Here is a 21284-nt window from a genome sequence, read left to right on the forward strand (position 1 = left end):
CGAGGAAATGACCCTAAAAACTCTCGGACAAAAGCTAAAACAACGCTTTTTTTATTTCGTCAAAAAGCATAACATGTCGCTATTAAAAGGCAATGGTAACAAAAAATTTGCCGTTTATCTTGGTTACTTTATATTTTTTTCATACGTGCGTACTCTTCTGCCCTTTTTCCGCGTTTCTGTGCGCCACTGAGAGGTTTTGCTTTCGACATCATTGTGACAGCCTTTGCAATTTTGCCGGTGCGATCAAACCACAAAACGCCGAAAATCGACGACTCCCTGGCATTGTTACTTAACAAAACGATTTGAGCAGAACTAACATCAACATTAGATGTGCATTACTGGTTTTGCAATGTAACTTTTGGTTTTGCGGCTTACATTTCTAAATTCTAACCGCTTGGGCCCCTTGGCGCTGTGGGCCCTTCCGCCACTGCGGGGGTGGAAGCTATGCCACTGGTACTGGGCACCCATTATGCGTGAGAAAGGCACGCATAAAACATTTCACATAAAAAACTTGTACATGCCAAATATTGTATAAACACAATTAACTCTAGTGAGAATTTTGCTGCTGTTTCGTTTCCAATATTGGATTGCAAACGAGGCCTCAAAGAAGTTTCTGCAACACGTAGCTCTGCAGAGGCGAGTAGCCGATTTTGTTGCTTCGTTTTAATTAAAGCTAGTGATGAAAATGTTTTTCCGCATAACGCAGTAACTGATTGAAAATACGGACAACAGTTTGATTGCTTACTTAGCGATGGGTATTCGCCATCAAGAGATATCCAAAATTGTGACAGTGATTCTTTCTTAAATCTGGACTGTAAAGTTGAATCACAATTTTAATTAAGTTTTTTTTTTTGACTGGCAAGTTGGCACCAGGATCAAAATCCTACTATGTCTGCTCAAATTATTGGAAAAGATCTCTGCCGCCCATTTTTTTGCGCGTCTCGTGACCACCTGCAGTGTCGCAACAAGTTCATATCTTACTGGAATATTATACTGCTCTTGACTGTTTTCTGGTTTAAACAAAGGAAATATGCATAACGTTTTATATAAATGGCCATAATAATCAGGAATATGACGCAGAACAGAAAAAGAACGCGTGCCAATTTTTAGCTTTTGAATTTTGCCATATTTGATGGAGTGCATTTGCGATGAATCGGACCAGAAAAAGCAAACATTGTGATTACTCGACGCCAAGATGTCGCAATATGACGGCGGGAGAGAAATTGCGTAATAAACCAACGCAACCTCATCTTCGGTAAAGCGATCGGAGCGCATTCGCGATGAATCCAAGCCAAAAAGGGAAAAGTGTGATTACTCGGCGCCAAGATGTCGCGAATTACGTCGCAATATAACGATGGAAAAGAAATTGCGTAATAAACCAACGCAACTTCGTCTTCGGTAAAGCGATTGAGACGGAATAAAAACAACGAAATTTCTCGCGGACCGGCGAAAAAGCTTCGCGGACCGGCACCGGTCCGCGGACCGGCGGTTGGGAACCACTGCTTTAAAGGACCTCTACCGTCAAACAATAATAATCGATACTTTCTGTGCGTAGTCGATGAATTTTCGAGATTTCCGTTTGCATTCCCATGTCCAGATGTTTCCACAGCAAGTGTCATTAAATGTCTCACGCAACTATTCACTACATTTGGAATGCCTGCTTTTATACATTCAGACAGAGGTTCTGCTTTCATGAGTCGAGAACTTCGCTCTTTTCTCAATGACAAAGGTATTGCAACAAGTCGCACCACACCATATAATCCTGCAGGAAATGGACAGGTTGAACGTTTTAATAGCACGATATGGAATGGGGTAAAGTTGGCGCTGAAATCGAAACGTCTTTCTGTTCAATTGTGGCAAGAGGTTTTGCCTGATGTTTTGCATTCCATACGGTCGTTATTGTGTACAGCCACCAATGAGTCTCCTCATGAGCGAGTTTTCAAATTCTCCAGAAGATCTACGTCTGGATGTTCTATTCCATCCTGGATGTCAACGCCGGGACCAGTGCTTTTGAAAAGATATGTCAGGAAGTCGAAAACCGAACCTTTAGTAGATGAAGTCGAGCTTCTGGAAGCAAATCCACAATATGCTCATGTTCGATTTCCAGATGGCAGAGAAACAACTGTAGCCTCAAAACATCTGGCCCCTGTCGGTTACGAAATTTCGATGAATAGGCAAGGGACAGACAATATCAACCATGAAACACCATTGCACGTTAGAGACGAGTCTTCGATTCAACCTATGTCTCCATCTATCAATCAAGGAAACAATAAAACTCAAACGCAAGAAGATATTGTTGAAAATAATATTGTTTCTAGATCTCCATCGCCTCCAGTTCTAAGGAGATCAACCAGGGAACGCCGAACCGTAGACAGACTAAATCTCTAAAGTGGCGGTGAATGTGATAACTTGGAAATGCAACTCAATGTATCTATTTGTTTATACAGCTGCAGTCAAGCGATGATTGCTGTGGCGTTTCAAATCAGACACCAATCATTGCTGTAGATGTAGTGTGTTAATTCTTTCAACTTTATTCATTTAACTATTGAGCCGCTTACTGTTAGCATCAGCAATTCGATACGTATTTGTTTTCTTGTTTAATAACATTTGCTTGTGTTATATTATTTTAGATTCATTCTAAGAGTGCTTTAAATTTAAGTTGAATAAAGCCTTATATCAAGGTACTATATTTCTCATTCATTACAGTTGTCTAGAAATATCAAACTTTTTTTTCTATTTCCTTACATATTGGTCCATCATTCCGTTTTCAATGACGGTATTCATTTAATAGGTAATCTAATAGCATTTTTCTCTTTTTCCCTTTTCCGCCTCAATTGCTTTAACTGTACTTTTATTATATACATGTCATGATCGGAGTGTACTGTTGTTATACAATTTGCTTCACTCAAACTTCCAGCTGAACAATATATTTTGAGACATATTTTTTTATCATAAATAACACCTTTGAATATACCACTATCTATTATTACATTGCGCACACTCGTATCCCTCCAAATACAGTAACACGATTTGTAAATGAAAATTATGCGAATTATGAAAAAAAATCTTTTTCTGGGGAAATTTTACACCTCCTCTGCACGGTGCATATGTCACCAATGATGACATATTGATTGCTATTATATAGTGTATTGTGATGATTTCTAATATCTGTCGTAGGCTCGTTCACGTAACCGCCGGTCGGTTACGGTTCCTCCACCACCAAGTCCAAGCATCTGAAACAAATAACTGGCTAACTAATTTCATACCCGACATGCACTGGTATGAGAAGCCGTGGTTCGCCATATGATTAAACCGTTTTATCAGTTTTCCTCTCCTTCGGAATAAATATGTAAATCTCATCCTAAATCTAATGCTACGCTAAAGTAGGAAGTTTTTCGATGGTACCGTACAGTAGATTAGGGAAGGTTGCTTTTCCTTTTTTTGTAACGGCACGTTCGGCGTGTCCTATATGGTTCCATTACATTTGAACCCACGTACATTTGAACCCATGGCAATTGCACCTGTATGCTATTGCACCTATGGAATTTTTTTTGTTTTTCGGATAGTTGAACCCACACTAACCCTAACCCATGGGTTTTAGCACCCGCATATAGATTGAACCCGTGGATATACATAGGGTTCAAATGTACGTGGGTTCAAATGTACGGTCACCGTCATATATATATATATAACTACGTCACAGTGGGGTAAAATCTCGTTTGACAAGGATTAAATTGTATGATATTTCTTTATGAGTGCCGTGTTGTGATTATAAAAATTAAAACGCCTACTAATAAAATTAAGATTGATTATGAATAGAAAAAGTTCGACTGATGTCTGAAACATTTCATTGTTCAACACAGTCAAGATATGGTTTGTCAAAGCAAGCGATGCTATTGTACAACACAAAGATAGCATTGTGGAACAATTAAAGGTTGAAATATTTGTCTAGAATGGTCGCCGGATGTGAAATTTTAGTGAAGTAGTTATGAACTTCTTATTCAACAGTGGCTCTCCGAGTAGACGATCTCGCAAAATATCGAGGTAGAACAAAAGACAAGCAATCGTTGCTACAAACAAGCCTACTGTAGATTATAAGCGACTTTATGATGAGGCTCTGCAAGAAGTCTATAACGTGTTGGGCGGTGACACTTTGCGCTATTAACTTCCTTTTATGTATATAACCTGCCAGGCTTCTCGATATTAACAACTCCACAAGTCACGTGAAACACGATATTGTGTGGTGATAAAAACAAATGATTCCAGTATTGTAGAGGCACAAATGATCACAGTATTGTAGAGTGTAGAGGTTCAAATAATTAATTGATATAGCAATGTTGAGGTCGAATGATCATTGTTGAGAAGCAATGATCAACTGTTGAGGTCGAATGATCATTGTTGAGTACGAATGATCAATTGTAGAGGGTTGCTAAAGTTTACGACCAACCCAACAGGCAGGTTAACTACATACTTAATTCTAGAATATGCAAACAATAGCAGCATTAGATTATGCAAAACGGATCAAACTCAATTATTAAACTGAGAAACAGGCAAACAAATCCGCTCATTGTGGCAAATAAATTAGCACTACTTAAACGGCAAACTCCTAGCACGGAATAAATTGTAAACAGCCGACTGGCAATGATTCAAAATAATAAACAAACAAAAAACGAGAGAAAAAGAACAGACTTTGTTTACGCCGACATGCCCATTTCAGCCCACGAACAGATGGTGAAATCGCATTGAAGGGAGTGATTTCATGAACGGTCATTCGACAAAGTGCAATGACCGATATATCTCGAGATAACCCCAGGTCAAATATATATGAAATAAAACAAAGAAACTTTGTCTGTAACACCTACCTAGAAATGATTTGCACATTTTCACAAGAGCTAGCCCATGTATATGCTGGGCATTACACAAATCCGGAAAACCATGCATAAAAATGATCTCTCTTTCGGCATCACATGCTGCTGTAAGCTGTTAGTTGAAAATTGCCGATGAATCGATACAAAATTAAGAAAATCAGCTAACAGACGATTACTTTTGCAAGCTCAACTTCGAGTTGCTAAAAACAAATATATAAGTTGTTCGTTGGCCGGGCCCCGGGGTTCACCATAATTGTGCATTTTGGACTATTGCTATGAACAGTTGCACGCACTTGGACTAAATACTGGTAATAACTCCGATGGGAAGTTACGCTGAACACGTATTTATATAAATGTCAAAATGAGTTGAAGGTGAAATACCTCTAAGTTTCTACTCAACATAAAAAAAATTCACCCTCGACTCACAACTATTATTAAAAATTATACTTATAATTATGATTGGTATTAAACACAGGAACTTAGAAGAACAATACCCACATAATAACAAAACGATCCACACGTATGCGATCCTCCACGTTCAATATATATTCGTAAATTACATTCTTACATATTTGAAATTTACTTGATCCAGGCTGTTGCTAAAACTCTTTATCGAACTGCTGTGTTTTTGCATATTCCATAGCACAAAGAGGTTTATGTTTAACGAACCCTATGACCCTAAACCTCAATTATTGTTTAAAAACCATGTGCCACACGTGTTATTTAGGTCCCTATAAAAACGATATGGGCCTCGATACCCTTTTTTTCGATTTGTTTTGTGAATAGAAAGCATCGATAAAGAGTTCAAGGTTAAGTACCTTAGTGCCTAGGAGTAGATATTCATTTAATACGACCCCGGGAGTTGCATGCGCAGCGGGGATTACCCCTTTGTGACTTCTGATACCACCGTTTACAACTAGTGCGCTGAATAAAATATTGTGTAATTTAACCCTGCAGTTGATCTTATCGGAAGTAATTTACGCTTCAACGCTTGTTCGAAATCCGTATTTAGCTTTAGTCTCCGTGTATATACTTTGCGGGCGCGCCCGCTATGAGCGAATGGTTTGCTTCGGGAAAAAAATTATCTGATAAATTTCTAAACCTTTCTTTGGAAGAGGGGGCTTTAGGAGATTTTCAGAAATCACTTGAAAATTCTGAATATTGCGCTCACTCTGAGTCAGTGTCAAACCTACGAGAACGGATAGAGTGGGCTATTAAGAATGGCGACTTGTCAGAGTTGGAACACGTTTTAAGACAGTGTGGTATGCTTGAAAATGTATGCTTACTTGACCAAATTTTAGCGAGACCAGCAATTGTAATAGCTGCGGATTATGGTCAGAATGATGTCATAAAATTTTTCCTGGAAAGAGGTTCCGATGTCAACGTGCTGGACAAATTTGGAATATCACCTTTGCTCGCGGCAATTTGGGAAAATCACTCGAAGGCTGTTGAAATATTACTTACGTTTGGAGCAAGCCTTAACAAGAATCAGTCACCCTCCGGCAAAAGTTATTTTGATGAAGCGTCAGGAAAAGATGCGGTTCTTGATGTAATTGAAAGATTTTTGTGACTAGGCCCATGCTATTGATTGTCTATCTATCTATAGAAACCAAATGTTAGGTTGGTATGCCTGTTCCGTTGGCTGCTCAGCGCCTTAGCTGTAAACTATTATTGGATGTAATTAGTAATTTCAAAGGAACTAAATGCTGATAATAAAGTCAAAATCCGTTTTTCATTGCCCCGGGAATGTACTTTATGGACCTAATGGAGCGATAATGTCGCAATCTCCTCAGGAAATTCTTGGGATACTTATTGTCTATATTCCGGTAAAACTATGAAAATTTAGAAACGTGTGATGAAGTGCATTTTTTCTTTCCATGAGTCGAAAGCAAACTAGAATAGGTTGGAGACTAGAAGTATCCGTGTTCTTTGTTAAAAGCAGATTCAGTCTGTAGTTCTAAGAATAATTCAACCTTGAGCCGTGCTTTCCAGACACATTTTACGTTTTATTTATTTTTCTGTAAATATACCACAGTGATGCATATCAATAAAAAATCAACAATGAGATTCTTCGGTAACGAAAAACTTCGGTATTAACAGTGAAAATGTGTTTTTACCGAACATTGTGGCTTATTATACGCCAATACCATTTCTGGGAGTTAATTAACTTGGTTGTGGGTATAGTTTTGAACAGGTATAAAGGAAATAAACAAGAAGTTAGATAAAATATATATTTCCACAAATAAAAAGTCAAATAGTTTGCTAGTTGCTATTCGTAATAAAGACCGTAAATCATGGCTATTGCATACAACGACGAGTTCTTGTATCTGACTGTAGTAAATGAATCAGTCTTGTCATTCCACAGGCATCTGCTGCCAAGGTAGACACTTGGTCGCTCTTTTAGGCTTCCTATGCTCACAACCACGACGTGCTTGTATCTTTTGTAATTCTTTGCCTTGATAGCCTCGGATATCTTGGCCGCGATTACTTGGCATTCCGTTTTACACATATTAGGATCGTACGGCTTACTCCCAAGATGTTCTTCCAGTGTGGCTTTCGCGGTTCCTTCTATCTCATACGGCTTAAAACGGGCCTGAAAATATATGTAGCGTTAAAAGTAAGACTTTCGCTCAAGAAAGGCTACAAGTTTTGCATTTAGGCAAGAGAGACGCAAATTCGTAGGAGTCGGTATGACCGCGACAAATTTGTGGGAAAATTCACAGTTTTGAGAGTGAAATATATTTATAAATCACGTAGTTATATTATATATACACTATCAGGAGTTTTGTTCTGAGGGAAGGCGTGAAAACTACCTGGAAATCGTGAAGTTTATATACACTTCCCTGCTTGCGGTTCGTAATTAAGTAATGAAAGCGAACTCAAAATATAACAAAAATTTGTTCTGTAGCAAAAAATGTTGCAACCACAGCGTCAACGTGATTGTTCCACAAACTCATGCATTTGTTTGTATAAAACAACTATTGTTGGTTGTCTGTGATGGTAAATATTCTTTTATTGACAAAACCCGCTTTCAATGACATAACAATACATTTTTAGTCCTCAGATATTTCTACTGACAGACACAATTATGCATGATGATCTAACTAAATTGACGACTAAGGCCCTACTGTCTCTGCCAGAGGAGGCGGCACTAGCTGTTCACTGACCATAAGGCTTTTTGTACTCCCGATATCCTCGCGCTAATTATCTTTGGTGGACTTGTACAAACATAAGCAAAAACCAAAGATTATGTATATCCTAATTACCCACGTACTTAACTGTACTAGAAATGAGATAATTTAGTGACACAGCTTTATAAAAACATTCCTTGATTAGAAATGGTGGTTAATTTTATAAATCATGTGCACATATAACACGGATTCAAACATCTCGATAAACGTAAAAATACTTACAGTAAGAGATGAAATTAGCATAGTTTTTAGTTTCTTAATTCACTATGAAGGTACATTCCCAACGCTAGCAATGGCTAACTTTCCTATACTGAGATATCACTTGGTTATCCCACACACACGAATGGAAATATTCAACATAACCGAAAGAATAATTTGATAACGACAGTCGACGAAGCATGGTGCGACTTTAAAGTTACAATTCTATGCTTGGAAGAACCGTTACATACACTTGGCGTATCATACAAAATCCTCAATATAAAAGGCAAACAGTTCCAACAACGATTTCATCGTATAAATACACAATAAATTTATAATCTCGCAGTCACTGAGGTCCATTCATCATCAAGCCTTTGTCATCGTTTCTAAGGGTCTGTGCCCTCCAGAATGCGAAAACCAATCTAATACCTGCGAGGTATTCCAATACAAACACAGACAAGCCTTAATCTTCTAAGCAGAATGTACTTAGAATAATAAATTGTCTAAGTTGTATGCTCACGTTGTAAGCACGTATACGAGGAACGGAAGAGATACAAAGCGTGGCGAAAGTTTTAGATTTAATACGCGGCAATACTAATAAGGCACGTACGAGATACTTTTATTGATTTTGAAATTAATTTGATGCGATTATTCAGAAAATATTTGTATGGGATGGGCACAGCAGTCCATTGCCATTGATATATGCTCAAAATATTCAGTAGAAATGCAGTCCTCCCGCGTTTGTAGATAAAAATATTATAACGGCAATATTCCCATAAATGACACAAACCGTCGAAGGCAGAGGTCGGCAACAAACGGCTCGCGGGCCAGATTCGGTCCGGGGAGTAAAACTATATGGTCCGCGACGCTTCACCGAATTATAGTACCAAAACGGCTGTTTTGACGACTATATTCTTTACGTAACATAATTTATTGTGAGGCACGTGTAGACTTAATTATATCATACCCTAACAAGTATATAATTCACAAATACTCGTTAAATGAGCCTATCATTCAATTATAATTAGACAAATGCCAACAAAACGCAGAATAGCTGATACTAAGTGCAAAGGGTTTAGTGGCGCAGAAAATATTCAAATGGGATTTTTCGAGATGCAATGCAATAAAGAAATAAATCTATATTCTATTCGAGAGATGTATCACTACTATTGTTTTTTATAAATAGTATCTTCTTGAGGGAAAACTCTGTCCAAATTTGACAAATCATGCGAAAAAATTTAAAACAGCGATGTTTGGAAGTAAATATGCATGCGAACAATTATTTTCGAAAATGAACATTACAAAGAACAAGCTGAGAACGCGGATTACAAAAGGTATTAGCTTCATTCTGTGTTCCATTTATAAAAATGTTTCCCTTTTAATGATGTCGAAAAGGTATCAAGCTTTATGCAAAATAAGTGTCACATTAAATGTCATTTATAAATTTTTTTCTTTTATTAAGACGACTAAGTTGAGTTCACGAGTTATCGCAGTCTTCGTGCGCTGCTTGAAATTTCAACTTCTGGTCTGTGTGAAAAAATTGGGATTTATCGGCAATCCGTACGTCGTTTAACTTTCTAAAAATATGTGCGGCCCGCCAAAACTTGCAACCCTGGATTTGGCCCGCGAGCGACAAAAGGTTTTATATATATATAATGAAACGAAATATCAACAACAAGCCAACGATGAAGGAAGCGATCCCTTGAAATTACGCGAGGTTGCTCCACCCTACTGTTTTTTCTCTCCACGCTATGCATATATATACATGGGTTGTTATTTCCCAGTGGCTCGTTTTTGTGTACCCAAAATAAATTTTATTGTTTTGCTCATTCATTTTGGAAATATGGAATTGGCAGTTGCATACAGTTAATGCAATCCACAATCATTACGAGTTGCGGTCAAATCGTGATGTCTGATCGTGTCGCTTTAATTATACGTCTGGCATTCTATGGATTGCATGGCACGTGGTAAACTTTTCTCTATGGCACTGCCACGAACCAAACTTGATTCACTAATGTCATGCCTGTCGGGATCGAAATTATCTAGATATCATGCCTGCGATTATGTGAGCTGAAAGCTGCAATTGTGACAAACTAATCATCTGTAATTGTTCTGTCCATTTTTATTATCGATTAATTCCGGCGTATTATATGGTAGGGCTTCCAGAGCAATATTTCCTATGAATTCACTAGATGTTTGATTGCTTCACTGGAAGAAGTGAAAGAAAGTTTATAGTTTTATTTTGGATCTTTCGTACAAAGCCCACCGCCAACGCTCAAAATAAGTAATTATACAGTTAGAATCAGTGTTAGAAATGCATATTGAGTGGGGGATTGAATTTTCAAATCATTCCTATCTCTAACTTTAACTGGGTAATTACTAATTTTTCAATTTTGAAACGTAGTTGGGTGTTTTTCTCAAATCTCACATTTTTTCATTAGTGGCGGGGGCTTTGTACAAAAGATCCGTTATTTTTATCCTGAAAATATTAGCCTGACAATTGTATTTTGCTGTAAATATAATCGTCCATAGCTGAAGCAGATAATATATTATATGTTATTTATGGGTTTCATGTATTTACTACAGTTGCACTAAAAAATTCTGGGGTCTTAAATTTAATTAGATTGTATCGCGCAGGTCACACGGCATAATTATATACTATACAGAGTGTCATTAAAGACCTGCTGCAATTTAATAGTTATAAATAAACTGTAACAGGACCTTGTGAACACTCTGTATATTAAATAATCAAATGCATCTATTTCATCGCGAATGAATAAAATTATGATACCTTGCGATGTAAACTGAACTGAAACTTACTGAAGGATCCGTCCTGTATGTATTCTCATACTGAACTTTCTTCGTGTTCATGATAGCAAATGAGATCTCGCTACCAGCCCTCTGCGATCTTGAGTCTTCCGTTATCGCTAAAAATACGAAAAATGAACGATTTAACTACGGTAAATGCGATTGAGAGATTGGAATTGCCTGAACTATAACGCCGATGATGTGCATTGGCGAAAAAGAGAAAGATAATCCAAATATTCGATAAAACCTTATGTTTTATAGACACATATTCCTGCCAAAAGCGAGGGGTTTTAGCAAGGACGAACAATAGGTGATATTTAAGAATTTTGCCCTCTTTTTGTGTAGGAAATATCGGCTCTGAACTCTTTATATGATATATTTATCACCATGTGAACATCGCTGTTCCCTCCCCTTGGCCCCGCACACAGATAAATTACAAAGACGCGCTTATTTTAACCTCGGCATTTCAACAAATGTGCAATCGTGCATTTTACGAGCAGCGGCCTTCAGTGAAATATGAGATATGGCTAATTGAATTCTTACCCATATTAGGATAGGATTTACATATTTATCCCGGGTGAGAGGAAAGCCGATAAGACGGCTTATCCATATGGCGAACCACGGCCTCTCGTCCGGTTACCATTCCAAGTCGGGTATGGGATTAGTTTTACTGTATTGTTTGTTTTCGGAAGCATGGACTTGGTGGTGGAGGAAGCCGTAACCGACCAGCGGTTACGTGAACCACTCAACGACGGCGAGGAGTCCAGCAATCCTCTCGCACATAACCATCCCTGCATGGGATTCGAACCTGCGAACCCACGCAGAGTAATTAGAGGTGCGGTGGCGAGCGTATTCCTAACGCTTAGCCCGTTGAGCCACACCGCCGCGCCATATCTCAATCGTCTAGTTTAGGGACGCGTTTTGTAGCGCGACTTGCCATGTGTCTAAAAGTCTAATGTCTGCTTGTAGTGTAGCATAGCATACCAATAAAAATCCGATATTATATTGTACTCCTATCAGCATTTTTTTTTTTCAAACTAAAACTGTAAAAACAGGAAAAGTAAGCGTATATTCCCTCCCTCTGTCAGTGCACTGCTAGAGATTGTGCTATGACTGTTTGATGCGCAACGCCTATGTACAAGTCAATAATTGCTGTATACAATGTGAATTCATATTTCAGTATTTTCTCTGTTACTGATAGAAAGTTAGTCAGTTAGTGGTAAATGCATATGCGTATATCTGTTTATGACAAAAAAACATCAGCAGATTGGAATTTTCAATTACTCAGTTAATTGTTAAGATATTTTTTGAATGATATGGTATCAAATATTGTTAATTGAATAAGTAGGCTAGGGTTATAGACTATATGAGGGAATTTGTAGATTCCGTCTGTCTGACATCGTGCATTGCAATATTATTAATGGTTTTTCTCTCAGTTGTTAGGGATACTGTAACAGGCGAGATTGTATTTTTGAATAGAAAATAGATTCTGAATTTAATTCCAGGTCATTCAACAGACAATGTTCAAATAGGCTAGTTGTATATTCATAGGGATCTAGTATTATATTGTAGACCAGGCTATCAGATGTTAATTAAAAGAAGATTTTCAAAATCAAGAATGCACTACAACTTATTTATATGATTTGTGTGTTTTGAATTTTGTTTTAGACGTTCCTGTATTCACACACTCATAGGAAACTTGTTTGTATGTAGATATAGAAGCTTCATTTCATCATCACTATTTAACTGAAGTTTTTCCTATGGCTGTTTTTATTTTTTTTTTAACATTTTGTGAGATAAGATGACCCAGGTACTGTCTTGCCCACTTGAGTATGTTTCAAATATTGTTTTATTTACAGATAAGTCTGTAGTTAGTGGATTGACTTGAATAGCCTAATTGAGCCACAATGGTTGATTCTGATAAAGTTTTATGGTGTTTAAAAAACGGAGAATTGGACGAACTCAAGAGTCAATTAAGTAAACCAAAAGTGTGTGTTGATGATGTCTCACTTACAAATAATAAGATGCCAGCGATAATATGCGCAGCAGATTATGGTCAAACAGATATTGTCAACTATCTCATCGAAAAAGGTGCAAATGTAAATATAGTTGATAAGAAGACATCAATCACCCCTTTGCTTGCTGCTATTTGGGAAGGTCATACTTCAACCGTGGAACTACTTCTAAAAAAGGGGGCGAAGAATAAAGGAATGAAGTCTCCTGGCGGAAAAAGTTACATAGATGAAGCAGACAATAAAAAAATCAAAGAGTTGTTGGATAAATATTCTAACAATTGAAGATCGAAATTCATATTTTTGTTTTATAGCATTTGAACTGCAATGTCTAAGTGCAGCCACCAAAACTTGTTTTAAACCTTTGACAATTATGCATAGCTTAATAATATTTACCAGATTATTAGTCTTGGTTGCAATTAAGTCCTATTCAAGAATGAAATGCATATAAAGCTAGTTGTTGTTTTTTCCAGAGATCATATTATGCCATTCCATTAATTACTAATCAGTAATAGGAATAATTGGTGTTCTTGATAACTAAAATAAAATTCTATATTATTATTATATAAACATTTTTAACACTGTTAGTCTGTTACCTTGGTTTGCCAACATGATCATCTACGAAAAAAAAATTCTTACGATAGTTTTTTTTTAAAATTAGATGTGCTTTTTGTTGCCATTATTGGCCAATGTGTTCCTGTGATGCAACAAAACATTTATTATATGGATTTAGGCAGCAGAAATCAACCGAAATTAAATTAATTCCTTTTTGTGTTAAACTTGCTTTTTTATCAGCCCAATTATAATGAAGTTGTAGCTAGTTGCAAGCGCAATTGATGGATACAAAACTATTTCAGAAGAGATACCTCTGGAATGGCTTATTCCTAGATATATATAAATAAATATTTTGCATCTTGTTTCATTTGTAACTTCTAGGAGTTCCAAAACTAAATATTCCATCAATTTCCTATTTTTCTTCATTCCTTTTCACAACATATCATACAAACTGCCATATAATGATTCAATTCGCCACCATCATGTAACAGAGTATGAATATGCATATTGGTGCCAATAAAGCCATATTTTTGTTTATCATATATTATATACCGGTATATGATATCATATATTTGGCTTTGCTCAACTGACCCTGAGAATAAGGTAATTTAAGTTGAAATTGGCATTCAAAACACTTATAATTGACAGTGAACATGTGTAATGTATTATGGTATGATAAGCTGATATATTTAGTTCCATGAATTGTGATTAAATGTGGTATGCGATATTTGTTGTGCATGAAGCAACCTTATTACAGGTTTAAACTGTACAAAATATTTTTTGTTGAAAGTTTTGGAGATTATTCACTATAGGATTCCCATAAATAATTTGCGAATTTCCAAAATACTGCTGTGGCATAGTAATTTCACATATATAACATTTTATCAATCTAAGACTGAATAGTAAAATGTTCAGTTAAAATAGGCCAACCGGGACAAAATAGGAATCCCTCTAATTGTTTAAAATAAATGAGGTATTCTACAATATTCGTGTAATTTCATAACTGTGTCAAATGCTTTAACATATTGTACAAATTATACCATCGCTTTCTTAAATGTTAAAATGATTATTTGCTTTTTGATTGATTAATATTAATACTATCTGATAATGGCTTCTAATAAACTTTTCTTTGAAATTGAAATGTTTTCAGTGTTTTAGTTATGCTTATCATTTTATTGTGAAGGTCGATGGATGGTGTTGAACAAAATTGTCATAAATGATAAAAAAAAAACTTATGTGAAAATCGTTCATACATATATCATATGTTTGACTAGCCCATGGAACTGTAATCTGTCAGAGGAATATGACTTCAAAACATAAATTGAATTCATTCAACGCTAGTCCAATGAGCCCTTATTCTGGTATATAGCTGTGGTGTAGGTATGAATTGTTTGCTCCATTCTATAGAAACGATAGTCGTTGGTGAATGGCACAGGAAGTTATCATATTACATTAGGTATTGTTCAGAAGAAAATGCGGAAAACGGTACCAGACTATGGAAAACGTGAAAAAAACATAAGTAATAGACTTATAGCGACCTCTTCCACTTCAAATGGGCTTTCTTTAGTGGCGGATAACACCCAACATTTGTTACAACGATCCATATGCAAGCACTTGGGATATCGGTAATCCACTTTCATGAAACGAAGGGCCCTAGCACAGAATATTGTTATCTGTTATGAATCTTCCTTGGTGTAGTGATTAGCATTGTTATGAAACTCTTATGGGAAATATAAATTTCTGCCCCCCCCCCCCCCCTTTGAAAATTTCTGGCTACGCCCCTGAACAGTAACCACGCCTAAATTATTTATTGAAAATGCCCATACGTACCACAGCCAATTCTAGCAGACTGGTTGAGAGCAGGCATAGTTTTGAAACGCTTCGACGACAATTGCGCTCAAACATATCGAGGTTTTTTAATAAAAAAACAAAATACTCATATGCATAGTATCACGAAATTCTTACGAGTTTTCCTTGTTTTTTGTATACTATATTTCTAATTGATTAAAATGACAAAAACCGAAACCAGGCACACACGAATTATTAATGACCTCTCGATATGTGGTCCAAAAACGGTACTGAACAACTGTGCCAAACTTGGCGTTGGTTGTCTACAGACATTACCATTTTTCCAGGCCATACGAAACTGTGATCACATTCGCCTGCCTTAATACTTATTTATGTGTCCAGCCATGAACAGGCAGCCAGTTATCAATAAGTCCCTAGCCTAGCTGCAAGTATGTAAACATAATTATCAAAAATCAATGGAATGGTAACTGCAATGCTACTCGGCACAGTTAAATAAATCATCGTGGTCCAAGTCCAGGGCCACATGTGGCCCCGCAACGTTATCTGTGGTCGACGTCACGTTTCGTCATCAAAATAATTATAAAATCTTCTCACATATTGTTACATCTCTATCGTCATTGAATTGACTGATGTTATGGCTAGCGGAGACAGTCATAAGACAGAAGTAAGCCAGTTGAATAGTGTTGTTGCCTGGCGTAAATTGTTAACTAGCTCAATTAAATTATTCGATTTCGACAGCCCCAATTGGATATTGATTCTATTTTTCTCTTCGTTAATATCCGCTCTTAATAGCTCATTAGGCTTCAGAGAAAATAAAAATCGGCCTATCAATACCCCTGCCGCATTGTAACCAACTCCAAAAGTAGCACAGAAATTAATGCATGTATGTCAAGAAAATGTAGTAAATATGAATTAATGTAGCGATATTACCCTCATGTACCTCACATTTTGCAGTGATTTGTAAGTCACTTTGTAATCAGGAGTTTGAAAAGAAAGCTGACCAATTTAAACAGATTTTTAACTCGATGTGGCAGGAAGAGTAGGCTACGTGTTTATGGAAAAAAGAGGGTACTTATGAAGTATGCGCACCAAAATGTCGCATAACCTTAACCTGGTACATAGCCTGAGTTCAGGCTGTGCGCCATCTTGGTGCGCATACTCCAGGAGGTCCAAAAAGAGTAAGCCTCAATGCTTGGTATGTTCTATCGGTGGCAGAAGAAAATAATCTGAGCAGCATTTTTGAAGATTGTGAGCAATGTGCAGTTTGCAAAGTCAGAGGATTTCACTTTGAGAATGTTCGGGTACATTGAAGTACATTTACGAAATCACTTTCTCCGTTTCGACGAGCGTCTTCGAAGTGTTCCGTGAAAAAAGAATCAAAAATACGTCCAAAATGGTCGCCATGGCAATCTATGGAACGTGGAGTTGCCGCCCAACTGACCGGCGACATTGCGTCACCGTCGGCCTAAAGTGGACCAATTAGGGTGAGGTAGTGGAATTTTTGATAACCGTCGCTATTCTTCCTTCATCTTTGACTGGTTTTACTTTAAATTAATTTCTTATTTGGCCAAACTCTATTCAATAGATAAATATAAACTGCAGCAAGTACTTCTATCTCCATTAGAGGCAAACACTATGTAATGGAAAGTAAACGACATAGAATGGTAAAATGAATGAATTGATTTATATACACGGTATTTAAATTAATCAACGATAAAACATTCATAATAATCAATATGCAAAATATTCAGTCATTTTTTTGGTGTGTTTAACACAATTCTGTTAGTTCTCGCGGCGCATTTGGCAACTCGCCACTAGATTGAGTAGCGGCTACATTACACCGTTTTTCTTTATCAATTTTATCCTTTCAATTTTCAGTGTTCCGCGGAGCGAGATGAAAAGTGCAAGTGTTCCGTGGACGAAAAAGTTTGGGAAACGCTGGTCTAGACACAGCCAGGGCATAATCACACCTATTGTGAAACAGAGAACGTTGTAATCGCAACAATGTTGCATCATGCTATATGTTCAACGGCCACGTTTGGTCATCTCTTTCGTGATCGCGATATTTACCCTCAATACATGTCAAACTTACTTCTGGTAAACGATTTGATCATTACAAGCTAGATCAGTTACCCAATTTCGGAACGATCAACTTTGCGAAAGGAAGGGACAGGCCGTTCTCAGGTGAGAAATCAACTAAAATCTCAAAAATCGACACACTCACGGGTACAGATCCGGAATCGGATATCGAATTAAAAAAGCTTCCAAAATAGGCATTTCAAATCGGATTGTTATATAGCATAATAGAGGTGAATAACTCAAGGTGCATTTTATCAATATATTTTTTGAACCCGATATACGTCATTGTATGGAAGAGCCCGTAATTTTCGTAGGCATTTCTCGGATATGCATCGTAGTCAAATTTATTCTAAATATCATAATTTCGACATTTTATGGCTTCAGAAGCACTGGGCGACAACGTTCCGAATCCAATCAAAAGACACTCAGATTAACGGAAGAGTCGCTGGGCAGGAAACTGAGCGCACAACCAAGCCGACACCAATCGGCATTTACTCCAGTGTTGTAGTTGAAGCTGAACATCTAATTTATGTGTAATTACTAGGGCTGGGAATTTAAGGGAAACACTTTAACTGTTAACCGGGCAAAATTACGCCACAATGATTACCAAGCAATTTCGCGTGATCTTATCCTGGTATCGCTCAAAATTATTCACGAATCACGAATGGAGATAGTTTCATGATCGCTCTGCTGCAAGAGATATGCAGCGTGCTTCGGACATATTGAAATGTTTTGATAAAACCCGAATCCGTTATTAAATGTCATTTTAGTGATAAATTTTTAGTGTTTGACGTGCAAATTCTACTCTGAGATACACGAAATAACAGCATCAACTGCGCACTTGTTGGATGACATTAAATATACAATTTTGCAATAAAATCGTGAACAATATATTTCGACTGAAAACTGATTCTGAATTTATCATTGTCAAATTTTCATAATTAGTAACATTGGTACTTCAAAATTATTTTTCACATTTATTGGGTCCTCAACAATACAGTTAGTGATATTCTTTGAATTAAACGCCACAGGAGATAAATTTGCGATGACGTGATTATTTTTGAAAAATTTGTATATTATAAAGATGATTTGTACCTGGGATGTCAGTCAACGGTTAAATTAAATCGTAACCGTTAACCATCTTAAATCGGTTAACCGGTTAACCATTCCCAGCCCTTATAATCACAGAACGATTTGATGAACAGGTTCGAAATACGACTTGTGTTGATTAATCATTGTCGTAACATGATTGGAAACGTTTCTTTCGCAGTTTTATTCGGACAACCGAATTGGAAGATTCGACTGAAATCATCGGTTTATTACTCAATTACCAGAATCCCGGATTCCGGCTCATACCCGGACTAGTGCGTTCCCTAGAACTGCAATTAATAATAATACTTGCTAGGGTTTTCTGCCCTTACGCTCTTCCCTCGGCCTGAAGAGAATTGCACTTAGAGCATTGCATGTGCATCTTAGCTGAATCGATTTGAAATTTAATTGGTGGCCACTCCAAATCGCGATTCACAAGTTCTGGCTTTAGTTTTTATATACTTTTTGACAAAGATAAATTAAAAAACTAATTTACAATTAAGTTGACCAACGTTATCTGACAAGACGCACGCTAAAGGGCTTGACATTTTACGAAGTGTTCTCCGCGGACGCAGTCACGAATACGCTTCATGGTCGAATTTTAAGACTAGAAATCAGTTACAATTAGAAAGTATTTAAATTGTGATATAAAATTAATAAACATTTGGATTCTGAACGATACAAACACGATATATAATTTCATTTATTGCGCTTTGTGAACATTTGCTAATATTGTTAAATATAGAAATTTATTTTACACTCACCGTCATCCATCGTTCCAACGTCAGATGGCGCCAGTAATTTCCCTTTAGAACTTTTTTCCAATTTTGGCTTTCTTCCTTTATTCATGTTGTTTGATGTTATTCAATTCTAATCGAAATTCTGCAAACCAAAAAATAAATTTGCTAGTATTTTATCATATATACATTTCAAAGTTCATAAATCACAGTCAATTCAACAGTCCGTATAATGAATTAATACACAAACGAAAGACCATTCTCAACATCTTCATTTGCTTTTGCATTAAGAAGGGTTTTGAAAGATAATGAAAGAGTAAGGGCATACTATTTCAATAGACGGATTTAGCAGTAATATAACAAAAAAATATTCTAGTATCGTGAGCGTGGTCGATCAAGCTCAAGTCAAGTCAATGCCGAGATGAAATTTCTTGCCATTTCTTTAACTGACTCATACTCCCGAATTCAGCAGAAAATTATTTGCCAATGAGGGTATTGAAAATGCATGGTGCAACTTAATTATTATTCAAATCTATTATAGTGGCTATCCAGAACACCTCCCCATTGGCACTACTTATAAATTCCACTACTACGAGTGGACCTTATAGGACTAAGATCACTGATACGATTTAAATGTAATGATTCTATTTGAGCAGAAGTTTTGTTGATTATAAGTTTTATTTTCTTTTTCAGCATACATATTTTTTAAACAAGGCCCAAATTTAATCCCATTTCATTGACCCTGAGTACGCCTGACACATTATATTCAAGGATAACATTCTTAACTTTACTGAAACCCCAAAAAAGTAAACTAATAAAAGCTAATTTAACCAATATAGCTATGAAGCTATCTATATTTCTATGGCTGGACCGAGATCATTCAAGCAAAGATTGTTGTTAGCAACGGAGGATGGTGAAACATGACACCTATCTTTTTGTCATCAAATTTTACAACTCCGATGAAGAATTTGACGCCTTCGTAGGCCGAAGATAAATGACATATAATTTGTTCTTCAAGTCTGAACACATTTCAAGCAGACGTAATCAGAGAATAAAGAACGCTCTTGTTTTCAAACGGCGATTTAGCGCAGCGACGGTGTAAACATCGAGTCACGCCCGTGAAACGTTTTGCTCGTGTATTTGTGTATTAAAAACACTTTATAGGACTATATTATTGAGAATTATGGCGCCTGCGATGTTATTACTCGCAAATTATGTCGTCGCCTGATATAGTCCATAATTTTATTGGTCAAATGTGAAACAAGGAAATTAGTAATCAAAACATTTAGTTGTCATTCACTGATATCTAATAACGATAAAGTACGAACTTTTTCGATGCACTCACAATTGCTATAAGCGTAATTAAAAATGTCAAAATTTGAGATCTGGAGAAAACGTTCAATATTCAATATGTCTAGGAGTTTCACTCCAGAGACAATTTTTTGATTTGATTGCACTCCACGCCAATAAAATTATAAATGTAACTCAGCCCGAATTCGTGCGTGAAATACCAGCCTGGCTTCGAAGCGTTTGGATTTGGACTTAGGAGATGAGTGGGGTTAAGTATTATACAACACATCGTTAAATTCAGCCTTCAAATTGGAAGAATATATTCTGGGCGCGATATAAAAAATACTTCTCATGTTCATTCGTTCAGAACATGACATAAAACAATAGAGCAATGATCAAATATATAGAAAACGAAGTAGTATCAATTATTTTACAATGTCGTTAGTCTGACCGATGAGGTGTGATCACGGAACCACGGCTATGTGCCCATTTATTTTCTAAATTTTGATGATGTCATCGCACTAAACTTCGGATTGAAAAACGAATCTTATAGAGATCACAGAAATGTCTGAAATAAAGTAATAGCCCTCTAGTGACAACAACAAGATTTCCCCACTGAAAATTTTGACCCGGTAGTTAAGGAGAAAA

General features: G+C 36.7%; 3 protein-coding genes across 3 annotated transcripts; 2 read left to right on the plus strand and 1 right to left on the minus strand.

Annotated features, from left to right (window-relative positions):
• The first annotated feature begins 5919 nt into the window (after nt 1–5919).
• Nucleotides 5920–6438, plus strand: LOC120332595 (myotrophin homolog). The gene has a single exon (XM_039399875.2). It carries the CDS (start codon nt 5920–5922, stop codon nt 6436–6438), a length of 519 nt encoding a protein of 172 aa, XP_039255809.2.
• A 423-nt stretch (nt 6439–6861) lies between these two features.
• On the minus strand, nt 6862–19507 carry LOC120332594 (dynein light chain Tctex-type 5-like). Its single transcript, XM_039399874.2, has 3 exons — nt 19374–19507; nt 11078–11184; nt 6862–7461 (listed from the first exon to the last, which is right to left on the minus strand). The coding sequence occupies exons 1-3, from the start codon at nt 19456–19458 to the stop codon at nt 7138–7140; spliced, it is 516 nt and encodes a 171-aa protein (XP_039255808.1). The 5' UTR covers nt 19459–19507; the 3' UTR covers nt 6862–7137.
• LOC120332596 (myotrophin homolog) lies at nt 12923–14773 on the plus strand. The gene has a single exon (XM_039399877.2). It carries the CDS (start codon nt 12973–12975, stop codon nt 13360–13362), a length of 390 nt encoding a protein of 129 aa, XP_039255811.1. The 5' UTR covers nt 12923–12972; the 3' UTR covers nt 13363–14773.
• Nucleotides 19508–21284: the final 1777 nt, after the last annotated feature.

Source organism: Styela clava, chromosome 13, assembly GCF_964204865.1.
Source record: "Styela clava chromosome 13, kaStyClav1.hap1.2, whole genome shotgun sequence".
NCBI classification, from domain to species: domain Eukaryota; kingdom Metazoa; phylum Chordata; class Ascidiacea; order Stolidobranchia; family Styelidae; genus Styela; species Styela clava.

Coding starts and splice junctions, on each gene's coding strand:
- LOC120332594 (XM_039399874.2), bottom strand. CDS start 19,458: ATGAATAAAGGAAGAAAGCCAAAATTGGAAAAAAGTTCTAAAGGGAAA. Junction 11,185..19,373: donor CGTTGGAACGATGGATGACG/GTGAGTGTAAAA, acceptor TCGTATTTTTAG/CGATAACGGAAGACTCAAGA. Junction 7,462..11,077: donor CATACAGGACGGATCCTTCA/GTAAGTTTCAGT, acceptor ATATATTTTCAG/GCCCGTTTTAAGCCGTATGA.
- LOC120332596 (XM_039399877.2), top strand. CDS start 12,973: ATGGTTGATTCTGATAAAGTTTTATGGTGTTTAAAAAACGGAGAATTG.
- LOC120332595 (XM_039399875.2), top strand. CDS start 5,920: ATGAGCGAATGGTTTGCTTCGGGAAAAAAATTATCTGATAAATTTCTA.